Source organism: Arachis ipaensis, chromosome B04, assembly GCF_000816755.2.
Source record: "Arachis ipaensis cultivar K30076 chromosome B04, Araip1.1, whole genome shotgun sequence".
Lineage (NCBI taxonomy): Eukaryota > Viridiplantae > Streptophyta > Magnoliopsida > Fabales > Fabaceae > Arachis > Arachis ipaensis.
This window is the reverse complement of record NC_029788.2, coordinates 93,178,639-93,202,424: the sequence shown is the minus strand read 5'-3', so window position 1 is coordinate 93,202,424 and position 23,786 is coordinate 93,178,639. Positions and strand designations below refer to the sequence as shown.

The 23,786-nt window shown below is 39.9% G+C and overlaps 1 protein-coding gene across 1 annotated transcript; it reads left to right on the top strand.

The window, feature by feature from the left end:
• LOC107636735 lies at positions 12,989-13,357 on the top strand. Its single transcript, XM_016340228.1, has one exon. The coding sequence runs from the start codon at positions 12,989-12,991 to the stop codon at positions 13,355-13,357; it is 369 nt and encodes a 122-aa protein (XP_016195714.1).

Here is a 23,786-nt window from a genome sequence, read left to right as displayed (position 1 = left end):
TTTAGTAACTTTGTCTTAAAGTTATGAATATCCAATGAATCCACCACCTCTCTTAAATGAAAAATGTTTTAATTCAAAAGAACAAGAAGTACATGAGTTTTGAATTTATCCTTGAACTTAGTTTAATTATATTGATGTGGTGACAATGCTTCTTGTTTTCTGAATGAATGCTTGAACAGTGCATATGTCTTTTGAAGTTGTTGTTTAAGAATGTTAAATATGTTGGCTCTTGAAAGAATGATGACAAGGAGACATGCTATTTGATAATCTGAAAAATCATAAAAATGATTCTTGAAGCAAGAAAAAGCAGCAAAGAACAAAGCTTGCAAAAAAAAAAAAGAAAAAAATGGCGAAAAAAAAAGAAAAAAGAAAAAGCAAGCAGAAAAAGCCAAAAGCTCTTAAAACCAAAAGGCAAGAGCAAAAAGCCAATAACCCTTAAAACCAAAAGGCAAAGGCAATAAAAAGGATCTATTTTCTGGCTGAAATTGAGGGACTTGAGCAAAAATCAGATTCAGAGGTTGAAGAAGGACTGCTAATGCTATTGGATTCTGACCTCCCTGCACTCAAAGTGGATTTTCTGGAGCTACAGAACTCAAAATGGCGCGCTTCCAATTGCTTTGGAAAGTAGACATCCAGGGCTTTCCAGCAATATATAATAATCTATACTTTGGCCGAGTTTAGATGACGCATAAGGGCGTTGAACGCCAGTTCTACGCTGCTGTCTGGAGTTAAATGCCAGAAACACGTCACAAACCAGAGTTGAACGCCAAAAACACGTTACAACTTGGCGTTCAACTCCAAAAAGAGCCTCTGTACGTGTAACATTCAAGCTCAGCCCAAGCACACACCAAGTGGGCCCCGAAAGTAGATTTATGCATCAATTACTTACTTCTGTAAACCCTAGTAACTAGTTTACTATAAATATGACTTTTTACTATTGTATTTGACATCTTTAGAAGATCCTGGATTTTATTTTTGATCCGGTGATCACGTTTTGAGGGCTGGCCATTCGGCCATGCCTGGACCTTTCACTTATGTATCTTCAAATGGTAGAGTTTCTGCACTCCATAGATTAAGGTGTGGAGCTCTGCTGTTCCTCATGAATTAATGCAAAGTACTACTATTTTTCTATTCTATTAAACTTATTCCACTTCTAAGATATTCATTCGCACTTCAACATGAATGTGATAAACGTGACAATCATCATCATTCCCCCACGAACGCGTGCCTGACAACCACTTCCGTTCTACCTTCGATTGAATGATTATCTCTTGGATCTCTTAATCAGAATCTTCGTGGTATAAGCTAGATTGATGGCGGCATTCATGAGAATCCGGAAAGTCTAAACCTTATCTGTGGTATTCCGAGTAGGATTCTGGGATTGAATGACTGTGACGAACTTCAAACTCGCGAGTGCTGGGCGTAGTGACAGACGCAAAAGGAGGGTGAATCCTATTCCAGTATGATCGAGAACCTCAGATGATTAGCCATGCAGTGACAGCGCATCGGACCATTTTCCAGAGAGGATGAAAAGTAGCCATTGACAATGGTGATGTCCTTACATAAAGCCACCCATAGAAAGGAGTATGATTGATTGGATGAAGACAGCAGGAAAGAAGAAGTTCAGAGGGACAAAAGCATCTCTATACCTTTATCTGAAATTCTCACCAATGATATACATAAGTATTTCTATCTTTATTTTCTGTCTATTTATTACTTATTTTTGAAAACTCCATAACCATTTGATATCCGCCTGACTGAGATCTACAAGATGACCATAGCTTGCTTCATACCAACAATCTCCGTGGGATCGACCCTTACTCACGTAAGGTTTTATTACTTGGACGACCCAGTGTACTTGCTGGTTAGTTGTATCGAAGTTGTGAATGAAAAACGATTAATTAAGACGTGCGTACAGAGTTTTTGGTGCCGTTGCCTGAGATCACAATTTCGTGCACCAGTTTGCCTAATTTATTAGCCATGCTTATCTGCTATTTGTCCTACTTGCTGTAATTGCATCCTATCTGTATTTTCTTTTCCTATCTTGTATTTCTTTGCAACTGAGAGATCCCTCATGCTGGCAAAGGTGATGCCGAGGGTAGTTCTACTGGTGATTATTACATTTAGGTTGATAGGAGTTGAAGAGTTAGATTAGAACTAGAATCCATAAATAGATTCCTAAATTTCTGGTTTAGTATACTTCTTTAAGTTTAAATATGAGTGTCAAAGTTCTAGAAATGCCTCTGGCTTTCCTAAGACTTTATCTATTACCTATGTGGGTACCTTTATCATGTTGAGAACCACGGTTTTCATTCCATACATATTTTTTGTTATTTTTCAGATGCAGGTTGAGATGCACCTTGTTGAGTGTCTGAAGGTCTCTATGCAATCGAAGATATTGTCTTTTGGGATGGTATATGTTGGTTTTAGGCTATGTATTTATGTATACAGATTCTCCACATGTATAATTTGTATTTTGCCCTCCAAGAGTCTATTTTGGAGAAAAAGGTGTTTATGTTGTCTTTTAGGTTAGACTTTTGGGATATATATATATACACACATATGTATTTACATCTCCGGCCAGCCTTAACTTCACAGGTCGAATTTGGAGCTTGATATTTTGTATCTTTTGGTATTCTGATCCTTATGTATATAAGCTTTATCCTTCCTTTTTATTTGGTTATCTTTTTACATGTGCGATGCGTGATGAGAGGCCTAGAGTAGGTTCGGAATTTCACAAAATAGATTTTTCGTTGCAAGTATAGTTCCGAACCAACAATTGACCCTAATCAAAATTTAACTGAAGATATTGTCACAATTCAAATAAAATTAACCGAGAGTATTTAGACTCCCGGGTCATTTTCTCTAGGAACTAATGCCAACAAGCACACAATTTTGGTTGTGAGATCAAAAGAGTTTTCAACAATAAGGAAGCAAACAAATAAAGAGATAAAAGAACGCTCAAAATTGTAATTAATAAACTTATAAAGGAATAAAAGAACTATGTATATAATACGGACAAGTAAGACTCAAAATTGATGGAAATATGGTCAAAAACATAAATGAAACCTTGACTTGGGATGAGCTATGGAATCCCTTCCTTGCCATAACCACAACTATGATAATTGTGATGGATTAATCTCACTAAGTCAACCCTTAACATCGAAGAGTAAGTCAAGTGAGCATAATTGTTATTAATCCACAAATCCTAGCTAACTTACTAATTACCTTAGTAAGAAGCTAGCGTTAGTGGAAACAATAACAACTAACAACCCAAGAAGTATCACTAAATATTGGACATTATGGCTCTAGCAATCCATATACTCATTTCCCCTAAGCCAAGGGGTGGAAATTACCCCATAATCAAAATTGGCATTTCATCAAACACCTAATGGGCATAAACATAAAACATGGCAAAATTGGAAAAATGATGAAAGTTATAAACCATAAATGATCACAATCAACAAAGACAACTCAAACAAACATAAAATAATCAACAATCATCAAATCAACTAACTAAATCTAAATTGCAAAACTATATATATTGATAAGAGAAATGAAAATAAAAGAAAGTGTAGAACAAGTGTAGTAATTAAAAGAGAAATTAAAGAAATACTTACAATGAAATTGCTATAATCCCAAATCAAAACTTGAAGTATAAAATGCTACAAACCCTAATTAAGAATCCTAAGAAAATTTGAGAGAAAACTAACCTAAACTACCCTAAAACTACTCCTACTATGTGTGTTTTCCTAATCTAAGTGAGCTCCCTTTGTTATGTGTTGTTGCTCCTTCATGTAGCCTTTGATTTCAGCATCCAAGCCTTCAGAAATGGGCCAAAAGATCCCCAAAATCGCGAGCCACGTGATTTTTTAATGAAGTCACACGCTGGTACTTGTGCGTACACACAGGTGTGTGCGCACGCACACATGCTGAAATTTCCTCTTGTACGTACGCACAGAGAGTTATGCGTACGCACACATGGCTGTGTGCTTCTCCTTTGTTTTCTTCATGTTTTCTCCCAATTGCATGCTTTTCTTCCACTCTTATCAAGCCATTCCTACCTATTATACCTGAAATCACTCATCAAAACCATCAAAGCATCGAATGGGATGAAAGTGGAATAAAATTGATTAAATTAAGCACCAAATAGCATGTTTTCACAATTAGGCACAATTTAGAGAGAAAACACAAAAGTATACTATTTAGATGAATAAATATGGGTTTATATGATGAAATCCACTCGAATCAGTCCAAAATATATCATCAAATATGGATTCATCAATGCACTTTTCTTTTTGCGATTTTTACTTAAGCTTTTCTTCAAAGCTCCTAGTTACAAATTCCTTCAACTAATGGGAACGGGGGAAATGGCGGAGGCAGGCCGATGACATTGTCGACTTTCCTGAAAATAAACCCGTCAACTTTTAGAGGAACCACGAATACCACTGAGGCGGACAATTGGTTTCAGGCAATGTAACAACCGTTACAAGCACAAAAGTTCCTGAAGACCAGTGTGTTGAGTTTGCCACATATCAGTTGATGGGTGAAGCTCAGCTGATGGGAGAAGCACAAGAATTAAAGGAGATAACCAGCGAAGAGTGACGCGTGCGCGTGAATTGGAGATCTGCACAGCGACGCGTGTGCGTACCTGATGCGTACGCGTGACAAGCGAAGAAGATCATCGACGCGTACGCGTGATATGCGCTACCTGCAGAAATCACAAAAAATGATGGGGGCAATTTTGGGCCGAGTTTCGACCCAATTTTCAGCCCAGAATCACATATTAGAGCCAGGGGATAGCAGGGACTCAGGGGACACTCACACATTATCTCATTCATTAGTTTTTAGTTTAGTTTTTGGGGAATCTTAGAGAAAATTACTACTTCCTCTAGGTTTTTCACGTTCGTGATTTTAGAAGTTTTATGCTTTTGATTTGGATATTGAAGAGTTATTACCTCCATTGAAGTTTCCATTATTCTAGTTTATTTCTTTATTCCTTTACTCTTTTAATTGCCCATTTACCCTGTTCAGATACGTATGTTTATGATTTTGGGATTTATTAATGCAAAGAACTATTTTTACCTTTAATCAATTTTCAGTTGTTATTCAATTTATCATGTCTTCTCTTTATTCCCCTTTTATGCTTATGAACGTAGTATTCATGTCAATGGAGTAGGCTCCCAACTTGACTTGGGAGTTGATTAAGAGGAAAACCTTGAGTTATGAATACTCAAGTGTTAATTCTAATTGGAAGTTGTTTCCTGACTCTCTAGTCTCTAAAGATTAGGACTTGAGGATAGGGTTGATCGGTTAGTTACTTGACTTTCCTTTATTCAGTAAGGGATAACTAAGTAGAACAACAACCTATTACTATTACACTTGGGAACATCCAACAAGGATAGAACTTTCGATTAATCTTCTCCCAGTCAAGGCTTTTTATCATAGTTAATTGAATCTCTTGTTAATTTTCCCTGCTTTAATTCTATTCTCCAACTCCAGATTTCTCAGAACCCTCCTGATCAATAAAATAGCACTCTCTCTGCAACTCGTTGGGAGACGACCTGGGATTCATACTCCCAGTATTTTTATTCTAAAATTGTGACAACCCTTTCTAAATTGATAAACGGGTTTTTGTCGGTTAAGAACTGTACTTACAACGCTATTTTCACTATAAATTCTTAATCGGCATTTTTTTCACCATGTCAATTTTTGGCGCCATTGCGGGGACTTGCAATAGTGTGCTAAATTATTGATTGGTGTAAATAATTTTTAAGTTTATTTATTTGCATATTTTATTATATCTTATTACCATGAGCTGTATGTTTCTTTCATTGAATGACGCGTTCACTGCCTGACCCAAGCTTAGCCGCATTTGATCTTGAAATTGAAAGAACTATTTCACGTATTAGGCGAGCTCGACGTAGGCTATCCTGCGAGGGTGGTGAAGTCGTCACTACCAATTCACCAGTCTTATCTGAAGGCGAATTGAAATGCCATTTGAAGAAGAAACAAGCTCCTCTTTTACTGACTTAGTTGATTTACGTGCAGGTAATATGGCAGAGCCCAGAAGGATTACTCTCCAGGAGGCAGGAGCCCCAGACTTTACACTGCAACCGTATCAAGTGCGTCACCCAAATCTGGCTGCAGAATTTAAACTGAAGATCGTGCTAATCAACTTGATACCTAAGTTTCATGGCTTCCATGCTCAGGAGCCTATAAAGCACCTCAGGGATTTTCAAATAGCATGTTCTACTGTTAGGCGTCATGGTGCAGATGAGACTTCTATTCTGCTAACCGCCTTCCCGTTCTCTCTTGAGGGAAAGGTGAGGGAGTGGTACTACACTCAACCTGAAGCAGTTGTTACTAACTGGGATACACTCAGGAGAAAATTCTTGGAAAAATACTTTCCAGCTGAAGTTACTGATAGACTGAGGAAAGAAATTTCCTGCATTATTCAAGGCGAATCAGAGACTCTTTATGAGTATTGGGAGCACTTCAGGAATCTTCTGGACGTATGCCCCCACCATATGATTGACAAGTTGGTATTGATCAGCTACTTCACACAAGGCATGAAGCCTCAGGATAAGACTACACTGGATGGTGCGAGTAATGGTTCTCTGAAAAAGTACAAGACCACAGATGAAGCGTGGCAACTGATCAGTGACCTAACTGAGTCCACTCGGAATCACAGGCACAGGAACAACCATCCCAAGGCTGTCGCAGAGGTTTCCTCTAGTAGTGAGACTACTGCTCTCACGCAGACTCTATGTGAGATGACCAACTTACTGAAGCAGATAAAGCAGAATCAACAACAACCTCAGCCTCCCCAAGCACAACATAGTCAACAGTTGGTTCTGCAAAGAGTATGCGGAATATGTGCCGATTATACTCATTACACTAATGAGTGTCCGCAGCTCCAACAAGAAGACAACACCTTGGCAGCTACTCATAATTTCTATGACTGCCCGAATCAAAGATATTAGCAACAAGGCGACAGTTACAACCAAGGTAGAAACTACAATCAAGGTTGGCAAGACAACTCCAACCAAGGATAGAGAGACAATTCCAACCAAGGATGGAGGGACAACTACAACAGAGGAGGCAGAGACAACAATGGAAATCAGAGGTAGAACAACAACAACAACAGACAGCAGAATCAAAATCAGCCTTACTGAGCACCTCACCAAAGGCAAGCCCAGAGATCTCAGAACAACCAACAACAAGCCCCTCAAGTCACATACCCACCTCCCTCTTCCAATGACGAACTACTTTAGTCTATTGAGCAAAGACAAAAGACCATGGAGAATACACTTAGCTCTACCTTGAACAGTCTGACCTCTGCTGTACAAGCTCTCGCTTTATAGATTGGATCTATGAATACCCCCAACAGTCAACCTGCAAGCTCTACTGCACTTTCGTCTCATCCTTTATCCAACCCCAAAGGAGGCATCAATGCCATCACTTTAAGGTCTAGAACCACACTGCAAGGGAAGAGTCATGAGGAGCCAAACCCAAAAGAGAACATTCAAGTTAAAGATGCTGTTGAGGTAGAAGATGCTGAAGAGGAAGAGGAGGTACAAGACATGGTTGAAGAAGAAGCAACTCAACCAGAGAATAGCGCATCAAAGGCAGCTGAAGCTACATGTGACGCCATCCCTATCCCCTTTCCACACCTTTCAAGGAAGTCCAGAAAGCAGATGGAGCTCGATCCCAAAATGGTAGAAATCTTCAAAAAGGTTGAAGTAACTATTTCCCTTTTTGATGCTATTCAGCAAGTACCTAAATATGCGAAATTTCTAAAATATTTGTGCATGCATAAGGATAAAATTAATGAATTAGAAATTATTCCTTTAGGTAGTTCTATATCTGCTTTAATGGGAGATATACCAGAAAAATGTAGTGATCCAGGTCCATGCATGGTTAGCTGTACCATTGAGGGTGTAACAATTTCTGACTGCATGTGTGATCTAGGAGCATGTGTGAGTATTATGCCATTATCTGTATATGATGCTTTGAGGCTCCCTCCCTTAAAAAGGTCGGCAGCACGTTTTATTTTGGCAGATAAAAGCATAATTTCTGTGGTTGGGATTGCTGAGGACGTGCTAATGAGCATTAAGGGGCTGACATTCCCTATTGATTTTTACATCTTGGAGATGCCCCCTAATGACTCAGGAAGACCATCATCCATCCTGCTTGGAAGGCCATTTTTGAAGACTTCAAAATTCAAGTTGGACGCCTTCTCAGGAATATACTCTTTTGAGATAGATGGCAGAACAATGAGCTTCAATCTGGATGAAGCTATGAGGCATCCACCGGAAGATCACTCCATCTTTTAGTGCGATATTATTGATGAGACCATGGCTACAGTCCATCAGGAAGAAATAGAAGAGATGCACATGGAGCAAGATGCAAGTGTGGGGAAGCCCTCTGAGCTTCCTGAAGATGTCATGCCACCACACGTAGCTCCAGATGATCAAGTGCCTAGCCAGGAGCAGAAAACAGAACTGAAGCCCCTTCTACCCCACCTCAAGTACGCATACCTTGAGGATAACCAGAAGCTTCCAGTTATCATTGCAAGGGAACTCACATCCCAACAGGAGGAGCAGCTGCTTAGTGTGCTGAGAAAACACAAGAAAGCAATTGGGTGGAGCTTGGAGGATATAGTAGGCATCAGCCTCCAAGTCTGTGAACACCGGATATTTTTAGAAGAGGGAGCAAGGCCTATCCGTCAACCTCAAAGGCGGCTTAACCCCACTATCTTGGAAGTTGTCAAGAAAGAAGTGACCAGATTACTTGAAGCAGACATTATCTACCTCATCTCAGATAGCGAATGGGTCAGCCCAGTACAAGTGGTGCCCAAGAAGTCTGGAGTCACAACAGTGAAGAATGAGCAAGGAGAGATCATAACAACTAGAGTGCAGAATGCCTGGGGGGTGTGCATTGATTACAGGCGCCTCAACCAGGCTACTCTCAAGGATCACTACACATAGCCTTTCATCGATCAGATGCTTGATCGCTTGTCAGTTAAATCACACTACTGCTTTTTAAACGGTTATACTGGTTATTTTCAAATTCTTATAGCTCTTGAAGATCAGGAGAAAACTACTTTTACATGTCCCTTTGGAACATATGCATATAGGAGAATGCCTTTTGGCTTATGTAAAGCACCAGCTACGTTCCAAAGATGCATGATGAGCATTTTCTCTGATCTTCTTGAAGACTGTATGGAAGTTTTCATGGATGATTTTAGTGTGTATGGTGATTCTTTCAACCTTTGCTTGGATAGTTTAGCTAGAGTATTAGACAGGTGTGTTAGTTCAAACCTTGTATTGAATTTTAAAAAATATCATTTTATGCTTAAACAAGGTGTTATTCTAGGACACATTTTCTCTAATACTGGTATTTCTGTAGATCCAGCAAAGGTAAATGTCATTTCTAGTTTACCTTACCCCTCCTGCGTGAGGAAAGTCCGTTCGTTCCTTGGCCATGCAGGTTTTTATCGGAGATTTATCAAGGACTTCAGTAAGGTAACTTTACCTTTATCTAGACTGCTACAGAAGTATCTTGAATTCGAGCTGAGTGAGGACTGTATGGAAGCGTTTGATAAGCTAAAGATCGCCTTGACTCAAGCTCCGATTGTGAGAGGACTAGACTGGAGCCATGATGCCAGGGCATTTTGGCCAGTTTCACTGACCTTTTCTTTACTGTTTTTAGGATAGTTTCATGCATTTCTTTAGGAAATAAGCTAGTTTTGGGTAAATATTCACTTATGCCTTGACTCAAGCATACATTGTGCATTTTACATGATTTCATGAGGATTTTGCATAAGTTTAGTGACAAATATTATGTTGCATTACTCATGACTTAGACTAGAGCTTTGATACACCTTGTTGCTTGATTTCAGGACTAACAAGGAGCAAGAAAAGGGGAGGTAACTTGCAAAGATTAATGAGAAAAGTGATTGCCAATAACACTCTCAAAAAGCCATCAATGCCCACGTTAGAGAGTCACGTTAAGCAAGTTAACGTGAACTCTAACGTGGAGAAAAGAAGTTGAGCCAACGTTAATGACACTCAACATTGTCACTAACGTTGGCACTTACTCATAAGTGGCCACGTTACAAGCCACGTTAACCTAGTTAACGTGGCCTCTAACGTTAAGGGGGAGGGAGAGAAGCCAACGTTAGTGACACTCAACATTGTCACTAACGTTGGGATGGCTAAAAGATGGCCACGTTAGAAGCCACGTTAACCTAGTTAACGTGGACTCTAACGTGAGACCTAGGGGCACATTGGAACGCTAGTGACAATGTTGAATGTCACTAACGTTCTCGAAGGATGGCAAAGGCCACGTTAGAAGCCACGTTAACCTAGTTAACGTGAGCTTTAACGTGAAGCAAGAAGGGGAACACTGGAACGTTAGTGACAATGTTGAGTGTCACTAATGTTCTCGAAGGTTTACAAGGCAACGTTAAAAGCCACGTTAACCTAGTTAACGTGGGTTTTAACGTGAGGCAAAGGGGTGCATTGGAACGTTAGTGACAATGTTAAGTGTCACTAACGTTCCCGAACTTGGACTTTCATTAAATGATTAACACTCCTTACGCCCTGAGCTTAAGTCTATGCCCACTCCGCACTTTCTCTCTGCAAGTAAAGCCAAGCCCAAATAAAGAAAGGAACAGCTTCAAACTCAAGATCCAAAGGCCCAAGACTTGAAGAGTGAACTAGAAGCTGAGAAGAGTAGTATATATAGGAGTAGCTTTGAATTGTAAAAGAGTTCTGGAGGCTGAAGAACCACTCTCTGTATTTACTTTCTTTGCAATTTCTAGTTTTATGATGTATTCTCCATCTTTGTTTTCATTTTCAAGAGCTATGAACAAATAAACCCCTTTCATTGGGTTAGGGAGCTCTGTTGTAATTTGATGGATCAATACTAATTTTCATTGTTCTTCTTCTATCTTTCCTCTTGATTTTACTTGAAAGCTTTCGATCTTCATCCAATTGAGTAGTTATCTTGGAAGAGAAGCTATTCAAACTTGGATCTTTTTTGAACCTAGGAAGAGGAATGAAGAGATCAAGCTAGAAATGCTTTCTCATGCTGGACCAAATTGGGTTTGGATGGGTATGTGACTGTAACCCTCTCAATACTTGGTTTGGGAAATGCATGTGGTATAATCAGTGACCATACTTCATCTCTTCTCATGAGCAATTGACCAAGGAATTGGCTATTGATCAAGATTTGAGAGATTGAATTGCAAGGAATTGTAATTCAATCACTTAAGATTGCCAAGGAGTTCAATGAGTGCATTGATTGAGAAAGAGATGAAAATGAACTTGATCCGGAGAATTGCAACATCTCCTAAGCCCAATGAACTCCCCATCTCTAATCTCACCCATTCTCTTTAATTTCTGCCATTTACTTTTATGAGCAAATCTCCCATTCCCATTTATAATTCTGCAATTTATTTTCAGTCATTTACTTCCAGTCCTTTAATTCTAGCATTTACTTTTCTGTTATTTACATTCCCGCCATTTTATTTTCTGCAACTCTCAACCCAAATTCTGGATTCGCTCAACTAGAACATTCTTCTAATTAAAGTTGCTTGATCAATCAATCCCTGTGGGATTCGACCTCACTCTATTGTGAGTTTTTACTTGACGACAACTTCGGTACACTTGCCGAAGGGAGATTTGTTGAGAGACAAGTTTTTCACGTATCAAGCCAGCCTTCTGAGATTATGTGTGACGCCTCCAACCATGCAGTAGGAGCAGCGCTGGCTCAGCGCGAAGGTAAGGACTCTTTTGTCATTGCTTATGCTTCTAAGACATTAGACGCTGCTCAGTCTAATTACACTACCACTGAAAAAGAGCTTCTAGCTATTATTTTTGCTTTGGATAAATTCTGAGCCTACTTACTTGGTACTAAGGTGGTAGTGTACTCAGACCACGCAGCTCTAAAATATTTATTAGCTAAAATGGAGTCCAAACCAAGGTTGATACGTTGGATATTGTTGCTGCAAGAATTTGATTTAGACATTAAAGATAGGAGTGGTTCCCAGAATTTAGTGGCAGACCACTTGAGTTGCCTTGAGCACATCAAGGATGACTCCACTCCTATCAATGATGCTTTTCTATTTGATAGCTTACAGGCAATATCTGAAGTAGTCCCTTGGTATGCACCCATAGCTAATTATCTAGTTAGTCATACATTCCCTCCTAATTTTACTAAGCATCAGAAGGACAAGCTGAAAAGCGAGTCCAAATATTATATATGGGATGACCCATATTTATGGAGGTATAATGCTGACCAGATAATTAGAAAGTGTGTGCCTCAATCAGAATTCCAGTCAATTTTAGAGGCCTGCCACTCCTCTGAGAGTGGTGGACATTTTGGCCCTCAAAGAACAGCTAGAAAAATTTTAGACTGTGGATTCTGGTGGCCCACTCTCTTTAAGGATGCTGCCGCCTTCTGTAAATCTTGCTCCCCATGCCAAAGGTTTGGGAATATATCCAAGAGAGATGAGATGCCCCAACAGCTTATGCTGTTCTGTGAAATTTTTTATGTTTTGGGCATTGACTTCATGGGTCCATTTCCAAACTCTAATGGTTTCTTATACTTATTGTTAGCTGTAGATTATGTTTCTAAATGGGTGGAAGCAATTCCTGTCCGTACTGAAGATGCTAACACTGTTGTCTCTTTTGTTAGAAATCATATTATCTGTCACTTTGGATCACCACGAGCAATCGTGAGTTATCAAGGCACTCACTTTTGCAATAAGAGATTAACAGGCCTACTAAAGAAACATGGCATCATTCACAAGATATCAACAGCTTACCATCCCCAGACCAATGGGCAAGCCGAGGTGTCTAACAGAGAGATAAAGCGTATATTGCAGAAGATAGTCAAGCCTCACCAGAAGGACTGGAGCACCAGACTTGTTGATGCGCTCTGGGCTTACCAGAAAGCAAATAAGACACCAATCGGAATGAGTCCCTTCCGCTTAGTCTACGGAAAAGCGTGTCACCTCCCAGTGGAGATAGAACACAAAGCTTTCTGGGCGGTACGGGAATGCAACATGAGATTTGAGAAAGCCGGAGCTGAGAGGAAGTTGCAATTACAGGAACTAGAATGCCTTCGTCTAGAAGCTTATGAGAATTCCAGGCTATACAAGGAGAAGGTGAGGGCTGTACATGACAAGAATATAAAGCGCAGGGAGTTCAGACCTGGTGAGTTAGTTCTCCTCTACAACTCTAGGTTGAGACTCATGCCAGACAAGCTGAGATGCAGAGGGGAAGGCACCTATAGGGTGGAAAAGGCTGAACCTTATGGCGTCTTTCACCTGCGCCATCCCTAAAGCCACAAGATCCTCAAAGTTAATGGTCACCGCCTAAAGCTTTGTCATGGTGAAAAGATGAAGGACAACAAGGAACTGGAGATCTTCCTCCTAGAAGATCCATCACCGGCAGACGACTGAGCCTGTGCACCGTCCAACTTAAGGACGTTAAAGCAAAGTGCTGGGTGGGAGACAACCCACCATGGTATGATCGTTCCTCTCTTCTTAGTTTTTATTTTAGTGCCTCTTCTCATTATCACTGCATACATTCCGCATTATCATCTGCATTCTGAAAAAAAAGGGAGTGTTCGACGCGCGAGCGTCGCTGACGCCTACGCGTCATGCGTGAATTCGCAACACCCGGCATTGAACAGAGAGTTGGGCAGGAGTGGTGCTGGAAGTGTGCTAGAAGCACAAACACAACCACGTGTACACGTCCATCATGCGTACGCATCGCTAGCGCTTTCAGCAGTCCACGCGTAAGCGTCCCTGACGCGTACGCGTCACCCTGGAAATTGGCGTAAATAGCGTCCTACACAGAGAGTCATGATGGCTTGGGGATGGAACTGTGCTAGAAGCACAAAGCCCATCACGCGTACGCGTCCCTGACGCATGCGTGTTGTTTGAACTATCTGGCCATCCACGCGTATGCGTGCCTGACGCATATGCGTCATCCGTAATTTTCAACCTACAACCAGAGTGAACAAAGAGTTGTAAGTGCGCGGGGCTGCCTTCGCGTGATTCGCCCAACCCAAGCCATGCGTGCGCGTGCCTGACGCGCACGCGTCACTCTCCCATTTATGCGACCCATGCGTACGCGTGCTACACGCGTATGCGTTGCATGCAACGCACAATTGAAATAGCACGCCGCCCAGATTTCAAACCCTCTCTACCTAATCCTAATTTCTTTCTTCTTCATTCTTCCTTCTATCTTCTTCTTTCTTTTCCTTCTTCTTTTTCCTATCTTTTCTATCTTCTTCTTCTCTTTTCCTCCTACTTCTTTCTCATTGACATCTTCCATTGTCTCCCTCTTTTCATCTTCTTCTCAAGGTTCTTTCTTCCTATCTTCTTTCTTTCCTTCTTACTATTTATCTCTTCTTTCTGCATTCTTTTAATTGGTGTTACAAATCTATATGGGTGATTGTTCTCTTCTATATTTTGCTTATGGATATATTTGGGAGTAATTTGACAATTAATATTCATTTTTGGGTTGCATGCATGTTTGGATTTTATACTTTCCCTAACATACTTTACATGCATACCAAGTGTTTGTGAAAAGCTCGTATGGCATTGTGAATTCTTAACTACTCTGTTCTTTTACTCTACTGCCTATTTTTCACAAAACCCTTGCTATTTTTTATTGATTGAAAATAATTGTCAATATAAACGTGGTTGTTAGTTTGTTACATTTGATAATCAAATTAAGCAATTAATGCTTGATCTATCCTACTCATGCCTTTGTCGACATGCTAATAAACATCTTACATCTAATTGTCTTAATTTATCATGCTATATCTCCATTGATGTCCTAATTACATGGAATTGTGACCATGTGTTTACGACATTCTTCTTTACCTTGGCATGGATTATCACTTGTACTTTCCTCCTCCTTGCTCTAACCCTTTGATTATCACTTGTATGCTTCCTCTTCCCGGTTCTACCTACTTGATTTCATGTCCCTTTCTTTTCTCACTTTTCAGAATGGCCACCAGAAAGGGCAAAGAGAAAGTCTCTAACAAGCCACCGGTGAGAAAAGGAACGAAAAGAGTACCAGCAGAGGAACCACCCTCAACATCAGTCAAGCCATCAACAAAGCAGGTCAAGAGGATTATCAAGGTCAATGAAACCGAGAAAGCCTTTTCAGCAAAGGACACTGCGCGGTTCACTAACCGCTACTGCGAGCAGATGTTTCCCATCCTGGCTGAGCAGAATTACAACAATGAGCACCTCATCATGCTCCCTACCAACATTGTTGATCTTGTAGATCCCCGCATTCAGCGCAAACAATAGGATTCTTACGGAGGTAGCCACGGCAGGTCAACCTCTCATGGGTAGTTGAATTCTACTCTAATTTTTACATGCCAGCCCTGCAGTCTGTCTATGTCTGTCAGAAGCAAGTCCCTATATCTGAAGGGGCCATTCAACGAGCTTTAGATCTTCCCCCTGCTCCAGAAGGATTGGACGCATACCAAGAAGCCTCTCTCAAGCGCCAGACATACCAATTTGACTGGGACGACGTCCTCAGAATTGTAGCACAACCTGGTAGCAGATGGATCTATGGTTACCATCGATCTCGACCTAAGGGCAAATTGGCTTCAGCATTTACCTTGGAGGCTCGGGTGTGGGCACAAATTATGTCCTACTACGTCTTTCCGAGCACTCATGAGTCCTCCTTTACTGCAGACATGGCTGTTCTCATCTCGTGTATCCTTACAGATAATGAGCGGATAATTTATATGCTTTTTGGCATTGTTTTTAGTATGTTTTTAGTATATTTTAGTTAGTTTTTATTATGTTTTTACTAGTTTTTATTCAAAAATCACATTTTTGGACTTTACTATGAGTTTGTGTGTTTTTCTGTGATTTCAGGTATTTTCTGGCTGAAATTGAGGGATCTGAGCAAAAATCTGATTCAGAAGCTGAAGAAGGACTGCAGATGCTGTTGGATTCTGACCCTCTTGCACTCAAAATGGATTTTCTCGAGCTACAAAAGCTCAATTGGTGCGCTCTCAATTGCGTTGGAAATTAGACATCCTGCGCCTTCCAGAAATATATCATAGTTTATAGTTTGCCCAAGTTTTGATGACGTAAACTGGAATTTGAATGCCAATTTTCTACCCTATTCTGGCGTTAAACGCCAGAACTTGCATAAAAGCTGGAGTTAAACGCCTAAACTGGCACAAAAGCTGGCGTTTAACTCCAAGAAAAGTCTCTACATGTGAAAGCTTCAATGCTCAGCCCAAGCACGCACCAAGTGGGCCCCGGAAGTGGATTTCTACACTAACTATTTTAGCTTACTCATTTTCTGTAATCCTAGGTCACTAGTTCATTATAAAAAACACTTTTAGAGATTCATTTTTTACCTCATGACAATTTACATTCGAACTTGTATCTTCTACGACATGAGTCTCTAAACCCCATGGTTGGGGTGAGGAGCTCTGCTGCGTTTTGATGAATTAATGCAATAACTACTGTTTTCCATTCAATCACACTTGTTTCTCTTCTAAGATATTCACTCGCACTTCAACTTGATGAATGTGATGATCTGTGACACTCATCACAATTCTTAACCTATGAACGCATGTCTGACAACCACCTCTGTTCTACCTTAGACTAAGTGCATATCTCTTAGCCTCCTGATTCAGATCAGAGTCTTCGTGGTATAGGCTAGAATTATTGGCAGCCATTCTTGAGATCCGGAAAGTTTAAACCTTGTCTGTGGTATTCCGAGTAGGATCTAGGAAGGGATAACTGTGACGAGCTTCAAACTCGTGAGTGCTGGGCCTAATGATAGACACAAAAGGATCAATGGATCCTATTCCAACATGAGTGAGAACCGACAGATGATTAGCCATGCGGTGACAGCGCATTTGGACCATTTTCACTGAGAGGACGGATGGTAGCCATTGACAACGGTGATCCACCAACATACAACTTGCCATGGAAGGAGCCTTGCGTGCGTGAAGAAGAAGACAGTAAGAAAGCAGAGATTCTGAAGACAAAGCGTCTCCAAAACCTCAACCTGTTCTCCATTACTGAATAACAAGTACTCTTTATTTCATGTTGTTTATTTTTCATAAATACAATCACTCTCATTATTAATCTCCTGACTAAGATTTACAAAATAGCCATAGCTTGCTTCAAGCCAACAATCTCCGTGGGATCGACCCTTACTCACGTAAGGTATTACTTGGACGACCCAGTGCACTTGCTGGTTAGTTGTGCGGAGTTGTGAAAAGTGTGAATCACAATTTCGTGGACCAAGTTTTTGGCGCCGTTGCCGGGAATCGTTCGAGTTTGGACAACTGACGGTTTATTTTGTTGCTTAGATTAGGAATAATTTATCTTTGTTGGTTTAGAGTCACTAAATTTGAGTCTTTTATTTGAGTTCGGTTTTATATTTTAAGTTTGGTGTCAATTACATGTTTTTATTTTTCTTTCAAATTTTTTCGAATTACATGTTCTTAGTTCTTCATTGATCTTCAAGTTGTTCTTGTTTATTTTTCTTGTTTGATCTTTAGTCTTTCTTGTTTTGTGTCTTTCCTTGTTTTTCTTGTGCATTTTCGAATTATTAGTGTCCAAAATATAAAAATTTTTAAGTTTGGTGTCCTGTGTGTCCTTATTTTCCTAAAAATTTTCAAAATTTGTTTTTGGTGTTCATCTTGATCTTCAAAGTGTTCTTGGTGTTCATCTTGACATTCAAAATTTTCCTGTTTGTTTTCTTTGTTTTGATCTAAAAAAGTTCTAAGTTTGGTGTCTTTTTATTGTTTTTCTCTTTCTTCATTAAATTCAAAATATCTTTTCCCTTTATTTTAATTAAATTTTCGATTTTTACTTTTAAAAAAATTTAGATTCTTATTGTTTTTAGGGTAAAGTATATTTTTTGTCCTTAAAGTTTACTAAAAATTTCAAAAATACCCCTAAGTTTTAATTTGTTTCAATTTTATCCTTAATGTTTTCGATTTGCATAAATTTTATCCTTTTCTTCAAATTTTTTGATCAAGCTATGGTCAACATTATTTTTTTCCAATAACACCCTCCAAACCCTATTCTCTTTCATCATTATCCCCCAAACTCACTCAGCAACAGCTCCATCTCTCACTCCCTCTTTGATATCTTTTCCCTTTATTTTAATTAAATTTTCGATTTTTACTTTTAAAAAAATTTAGATTCTTATTGTTTTTAGGGTAAAGTATATTTTTTGTCCTTAAAGTTTACTAAAAATTTCAAAAATACCCCTAAGTTTTAATTTGTTTCAATTTTATCCTTAATGTTTTCGATTTGCATCAATTTTATCCTTATCTTCAAATTTTTTGGTCAAACTATGGTCAACATTAATTTTTTCCAATAACACCCCCCAAACCCTATTCTCTTTCATCATCATCCCCAAACTCACTCAGCAACAGTCCCATCCGGCCATCCCTCACTCCCTCTCTGATTATTTCTTCTGCTGTGTAGTCTACCTCTAGAACAACTCCCTCTCTAGCCACCTTCCTCCACCGCTCCTCAACCTCACCAACCTCTAGAGACTCAACCTCGCTAACCTCCAGCTACTCAACCTCGCTCACAACCTCCTCTCCAGCGACATTCTTCGGCGACATTCCAATGAACTTCTCCAAATCTTAACACCAGCTCATCAACTTGTCCTATAATGGCTTTTTCGGTGGGATTTCGGTCACCATCGGAGCTCTAAAGAAGCTCGAGCATCTCTACGTTGACTCCAAAAACTTTCATGGAACCTTACCTTCAACACTTGCAAACTGAAAGATACGAAACGTCCCATGAGAAGAGAAGGTTGTTGATTCCTAACATGATTCCGACGAAGATCGATAAAGGTATAATCTTTTTGTTGAAATCTTTGAGAGCATGTTTGAAGATACGGTACCCACAAAGAGGAGAAAGTAATTGAGAATCAGAAGGTACATGTACCTCTTGTTTGTTATGGAGTTTTGATCTGTTGTTGCATGGAGCTGTTGTTGTGTTTTGTTGTTGTTGATGTTGCCGTTGCCCATTTTTTATTTTGCTTCTTCTTCTTCTTAAATGTTGATGGATTCGATTTCAAGTGCTTCATAGTTCTTGTTGGTTGGAGCCATGGTCAGGGATCGGTGGTGGAATGGTGGGTCTTGTAATGGAGTCTTTTCACAGAAGAGAGAAGGAGGATTTGATATAAATCACTTGCGGTGGCCGGAGTTGGGGTGCAAATGGCGGCGGGAGTGTTGTGTAGTTGTTGTTCTTGATGATGATGAAAGAGAATAGGGTTTGGGGGTATTATTGGAAAAAAGTAATGTTGACCATAGTTTGACAAAAAAATTTGAAGATAAGGATAAAATTAATGCAAATCGAAAATATTAAGGATAAAATTGAAACAAATTAAAACTTATGGGTATTTTTGAAACTTTTAGTAAACTTCAAGGACAAAAAATATACTTTACCCTTTTTTTTATTCTATCTTATCTTAGTCTTAAGTTTTAAAATCATATCTTTTTCAAAACTCCCTAACCACTTTCTCTCTCTTCAATTTTCGAAAATCATATCCAAGGTTTTTCAAATTTTCTTAATTAATCAATTATTTTAGTTTTCAAAACTTTTATTTTATTTTCTATTTATTTTATTTTATTTTATTCGGTTGCTTTTAATTAAATAAAATAAAAATAAAAATATAATTTATTTGCAATTCATATCAATTCCCTTTTCTCCATCATGGACATAAGTGGAAATGAACAGTCCAGAAGGACTCTGGAGTCATATGCTAACCCCATTACAGCTGTATATGGGCGTAGCATCTGTATACCTCCCATCAAAGTAAGCAGTTTTGAGCTAAATCCTCAACTCATCATCATGGTGCAGCAAAATTGCCAGTATTCCGGTCTTCCACAGGAAGAACCTACTGAGTTTCTGGCACAGTTCTTACAAATTGCTGACACAGTACATGATAAAGAAGTAGATCAGGATGTCTACAGATTATTACTGTTTCCATTTGCTATAAAAGATCAAGCTAAGAGGTGGTTAAATAACCAACCCACACCAAGCATAAAGACATGGAAACAGTTATCAGACAAAATCCTGAATCAATTTTACCCTCCAAAAAGGATGACACAGCTAAGGCTGGACATCCAAGGCTTTAAACAAGTGGATCATGAATCCCTTTACAATGCCTGGGAGAGGTACAGAGGGATGCTAAGGAATGCCCCTTTGAAATGTTTTCAGAGTGGGTACAGTTAGACATTTTTTACTATAGGCTTGAAGAAAGAGCTCAAATGTCTCTAGACTACTCAGCTGGTGGATCTATACACATGAGAAAGACAATTGAAGAGGCTCAAGAACTCATAGATACGGTTGCTAGAAATCAACATCTGTACTCAAGCAGTGAGTCCTCCATAAAAGAAGAGGCTAAGACAGTAACTACTGATCCTAATCCTCAAGAACAGATTGTTGAACTTAATCAGCAATTACTCCTTGTGACAAAACAATTAGCAGAATTTAAAGAGATGCTCCAAGACACTAAAAATGCTAACAAGAATATGGAAGCACAATTGAATCAGACAAGACAGCAACTATCTAAACAGATAACAGAAGAATGCCAAGCAGTTCAACTAAGGAGCGGGAAGACATTGAATAATTCAGCTCAAAGTAGCAGAAAGTCAAGAAAGGAACAACTGACAGAGGATGACCAAACCACTGCCCAAATTCCCTCTGAGGATAGCAAGAGCCCAGAGAGGAATAATTTTGGCATTTAAACGCCAGAAAAGGGTGAAAGATTGGCGTCAAACGCCCAGTGGATGCCCATTTCTAGCATTCAAACGCCAGAAAAGGGAGAAAAGCTGGCGTTAAACACCCATTCCTTGCCCAGTTCTGGCATTCAAATGCCAGAAAAGGGTGGGAAGCTGGCGTTAAACGCCCATCCAGAACCCAATTCTGGCGTTCAAACGACAATGAGGGATCAGACACCTGCAAGTGCTGATAGTAACCCCTCTAAGAAGGCTTCTCCAACCACCTCTGTAGGGAATAAACCTGAAGTAACTAAGGTTGAAGAATATAAAGCCAAGATGCCTTATCCTCAGAAACTCCGCCAAGCAGAATAGGATAAACAATTTGCCCGCTTTGCAGACTATCTCAGGACTCTTGAAATAAAGATTACATTTGTAGAGGCACTTGAGCAAATACCCTCTTATGCTAAGTTCATGAAAGAGATCTTAAGTCATAAGAAGGATTGGAGAGAAACTGAAAAAAATTTTCTCACTGAAGAATGCAGTGCAGTCATTCTGAAAAGCTTACCAGAGAAGCTTAAAGATCCAGGAAGCTTTATGATACCATGCACATTAGAGGGTGCTTGTGCCAAGACAGCTCTGTGTGACCTTGGAGCAAGTATCAACCTAATACCTGCATCCATTATCAGAAAGCTTGGCTTGACTGAAGAAGTCAAACCAACTCGGATATGTTTTCAACTTGCTGATGGCTCTATTAAATATCCATCAGGCATAATTGAGGACATGATTGTCAAGGTTGGGCCATTTGCCTTTCCCACTGACTTTGTAGTACTGGAAATGGAGGAACACAAGAGTGCAACTCTCATTCTAGGAAGACCTTTCCTAGCAACTGGACGAACTCTTATTGATGTACAAAAAGGGGAAGTGACCCTGAAAGTCAATGAGGATGAGTTCAAGTTAAATGCTGTCAAAGCTATGCAGCATCCAGATACATCAAATGACTGCATGAGCGCTGATATTATTGACTCTTTGGTAGAAGAGATCAATATGACTGAGAGTCTCGAATCAGAGCTAGAGGACATCTTTAAGGATGTTCAGCCTGATCTGGAGGAACCAGAGAGAACGGAAGAACCTTTGAAAACTCCTCAGGAAGATGATAAGCCTACTAAACCTGAGCTCAAACCACTATCACCATCCCTGAAATATGCATTTCTGGGAGAAGGTGACATTTTTTCGGTGATCATAAGCTCTGCTTTAAATCCACAGGAAGAGAAAGCACTAATTCAGGTGCTGAGGATACACAAGACAGCTCTTGGGTGGTCTATAAGTGATCTTAAGGGCATTAGCCTAGCAAGATGCATGCACAAGATCCTATTGGAGGATGATGCTAAGCCAGTGGTTCAACCACAGAGGTGGCTAAATCCAGCCATGAAGGAGGTGGTGCAGAAAGAGGTCACTAAGTTACTAGAGGCTAGAATTATTTATCCTATTTCTGATATCCCCTGGGTGAGCCCTGTCCACGTTGTCCCCAAGAAGGGAGGCATGACAGTGGTTCATAATGAAAAGAATGAACTGGTTCCTACAAGAACAGTTACAGGGTGGCGTATGTGTATTGACTACAGAAGGCTCAATACAACCACCAGAAAGGATCATTTTCCTTTACCATTCATAGACCAGATGCTAGAGAGACTAGCAGGTGGTGCACGAAATTGGAAATCACAGTTCTTCACAAATTCGCACAACTAACCAGCAAGTGCACTGGGTCGTCCAAGTAATACCTTACGTGAGTAAGGGTCGATCCCACGGAGATTGTTGGCTTGAAGCAATCTATGGTTATCTTGTAACTCTTAGTCAGGAAAACAATAAAATAATTCACTTATCAAATTTGATTGCAAGGAATAAAAGGTCAGCACACAAATTATACTTGTATGCAATAATGGAGAATATGTTGGAGTTTTGGAGATGCTTTGTCTTCTGAAATTCTGCTTTCCTCTGTTTCTGATTCACGCACGCATGTCCTCCTATGGCAAGCTATGTGTTGGTGGATCACCGTTGTCAATGGCTACCATCCATCCTTCCAGTGAAAAGGGTCCAGGTGCGCTGTCACCTCACGGCTAATCATCTGCAGGTTCTCAATCGTACCGGAATAGGATTTACTATCCTTTTGCGTCTGGCACTACGCCCAGCACTCGCGAGTTTGAAGCTCATCACAGTCATTCAATCCCTGAATCCTACTCGGAATACCACAGACAAGGTTTAGACTTTTCGGATTCTCTTGAATGCTGCCATCAATCTAGCTTATACCACGAAGATTTCGATTAAGAGATCTAAGAGATATTCATTCATTCTACAGTGGAACGTAAGTGGTTGTCAGGCACGCATTCATGGAGGAATGATGATGATTGTCATGTTCATCACATTCATATTGAAGTGCGAATGGATATCTTAGATAGGAACACGAATGTTTGAATGGAAAACAGAAATACTTGCATTAATTCATCGAGACACAGCAGAGCTCCTCACCCCCAACAATGGAGTTTAGAGACTCATGCCATCAAAAGGTACAAAATTCAGATCTAAAATGTCATGAGATACAAAATAAATCTCTAAAAGTTGTTTAAATACTAAACTAGTAACCTAGGTTTACAGAAAATGAGTAAACTAAGATGGATAGTGCAGAAATCCACTTCTGGAGCCCACTTGGTGTGTGCTGGGGCTGAGACATAAGCTAATCACGTGCATAGGGCTGTTTTGGGCGTTCAACGCCAGCTTTTGTGCCAGTTTGGGCGTTCAACTCCAGTTTTTTATCCTTTTCTGGCGCTGGATGCCAGAATTGGGTAGAGAACTGGCATTAAACGCCAGTTTACGTCATCTATCCTTGAGCAAAGTATGAACTATTATATATTGATGGAAATCTCTGGATGTTTACTTTCCAACTCAATTGAAAGCGCGCCATTTCGAGTTCTGTAGCTCCAGAAAATCCACTTTGAGTGCAGGGAGGTCAGAATCCAACAGCATCAGCA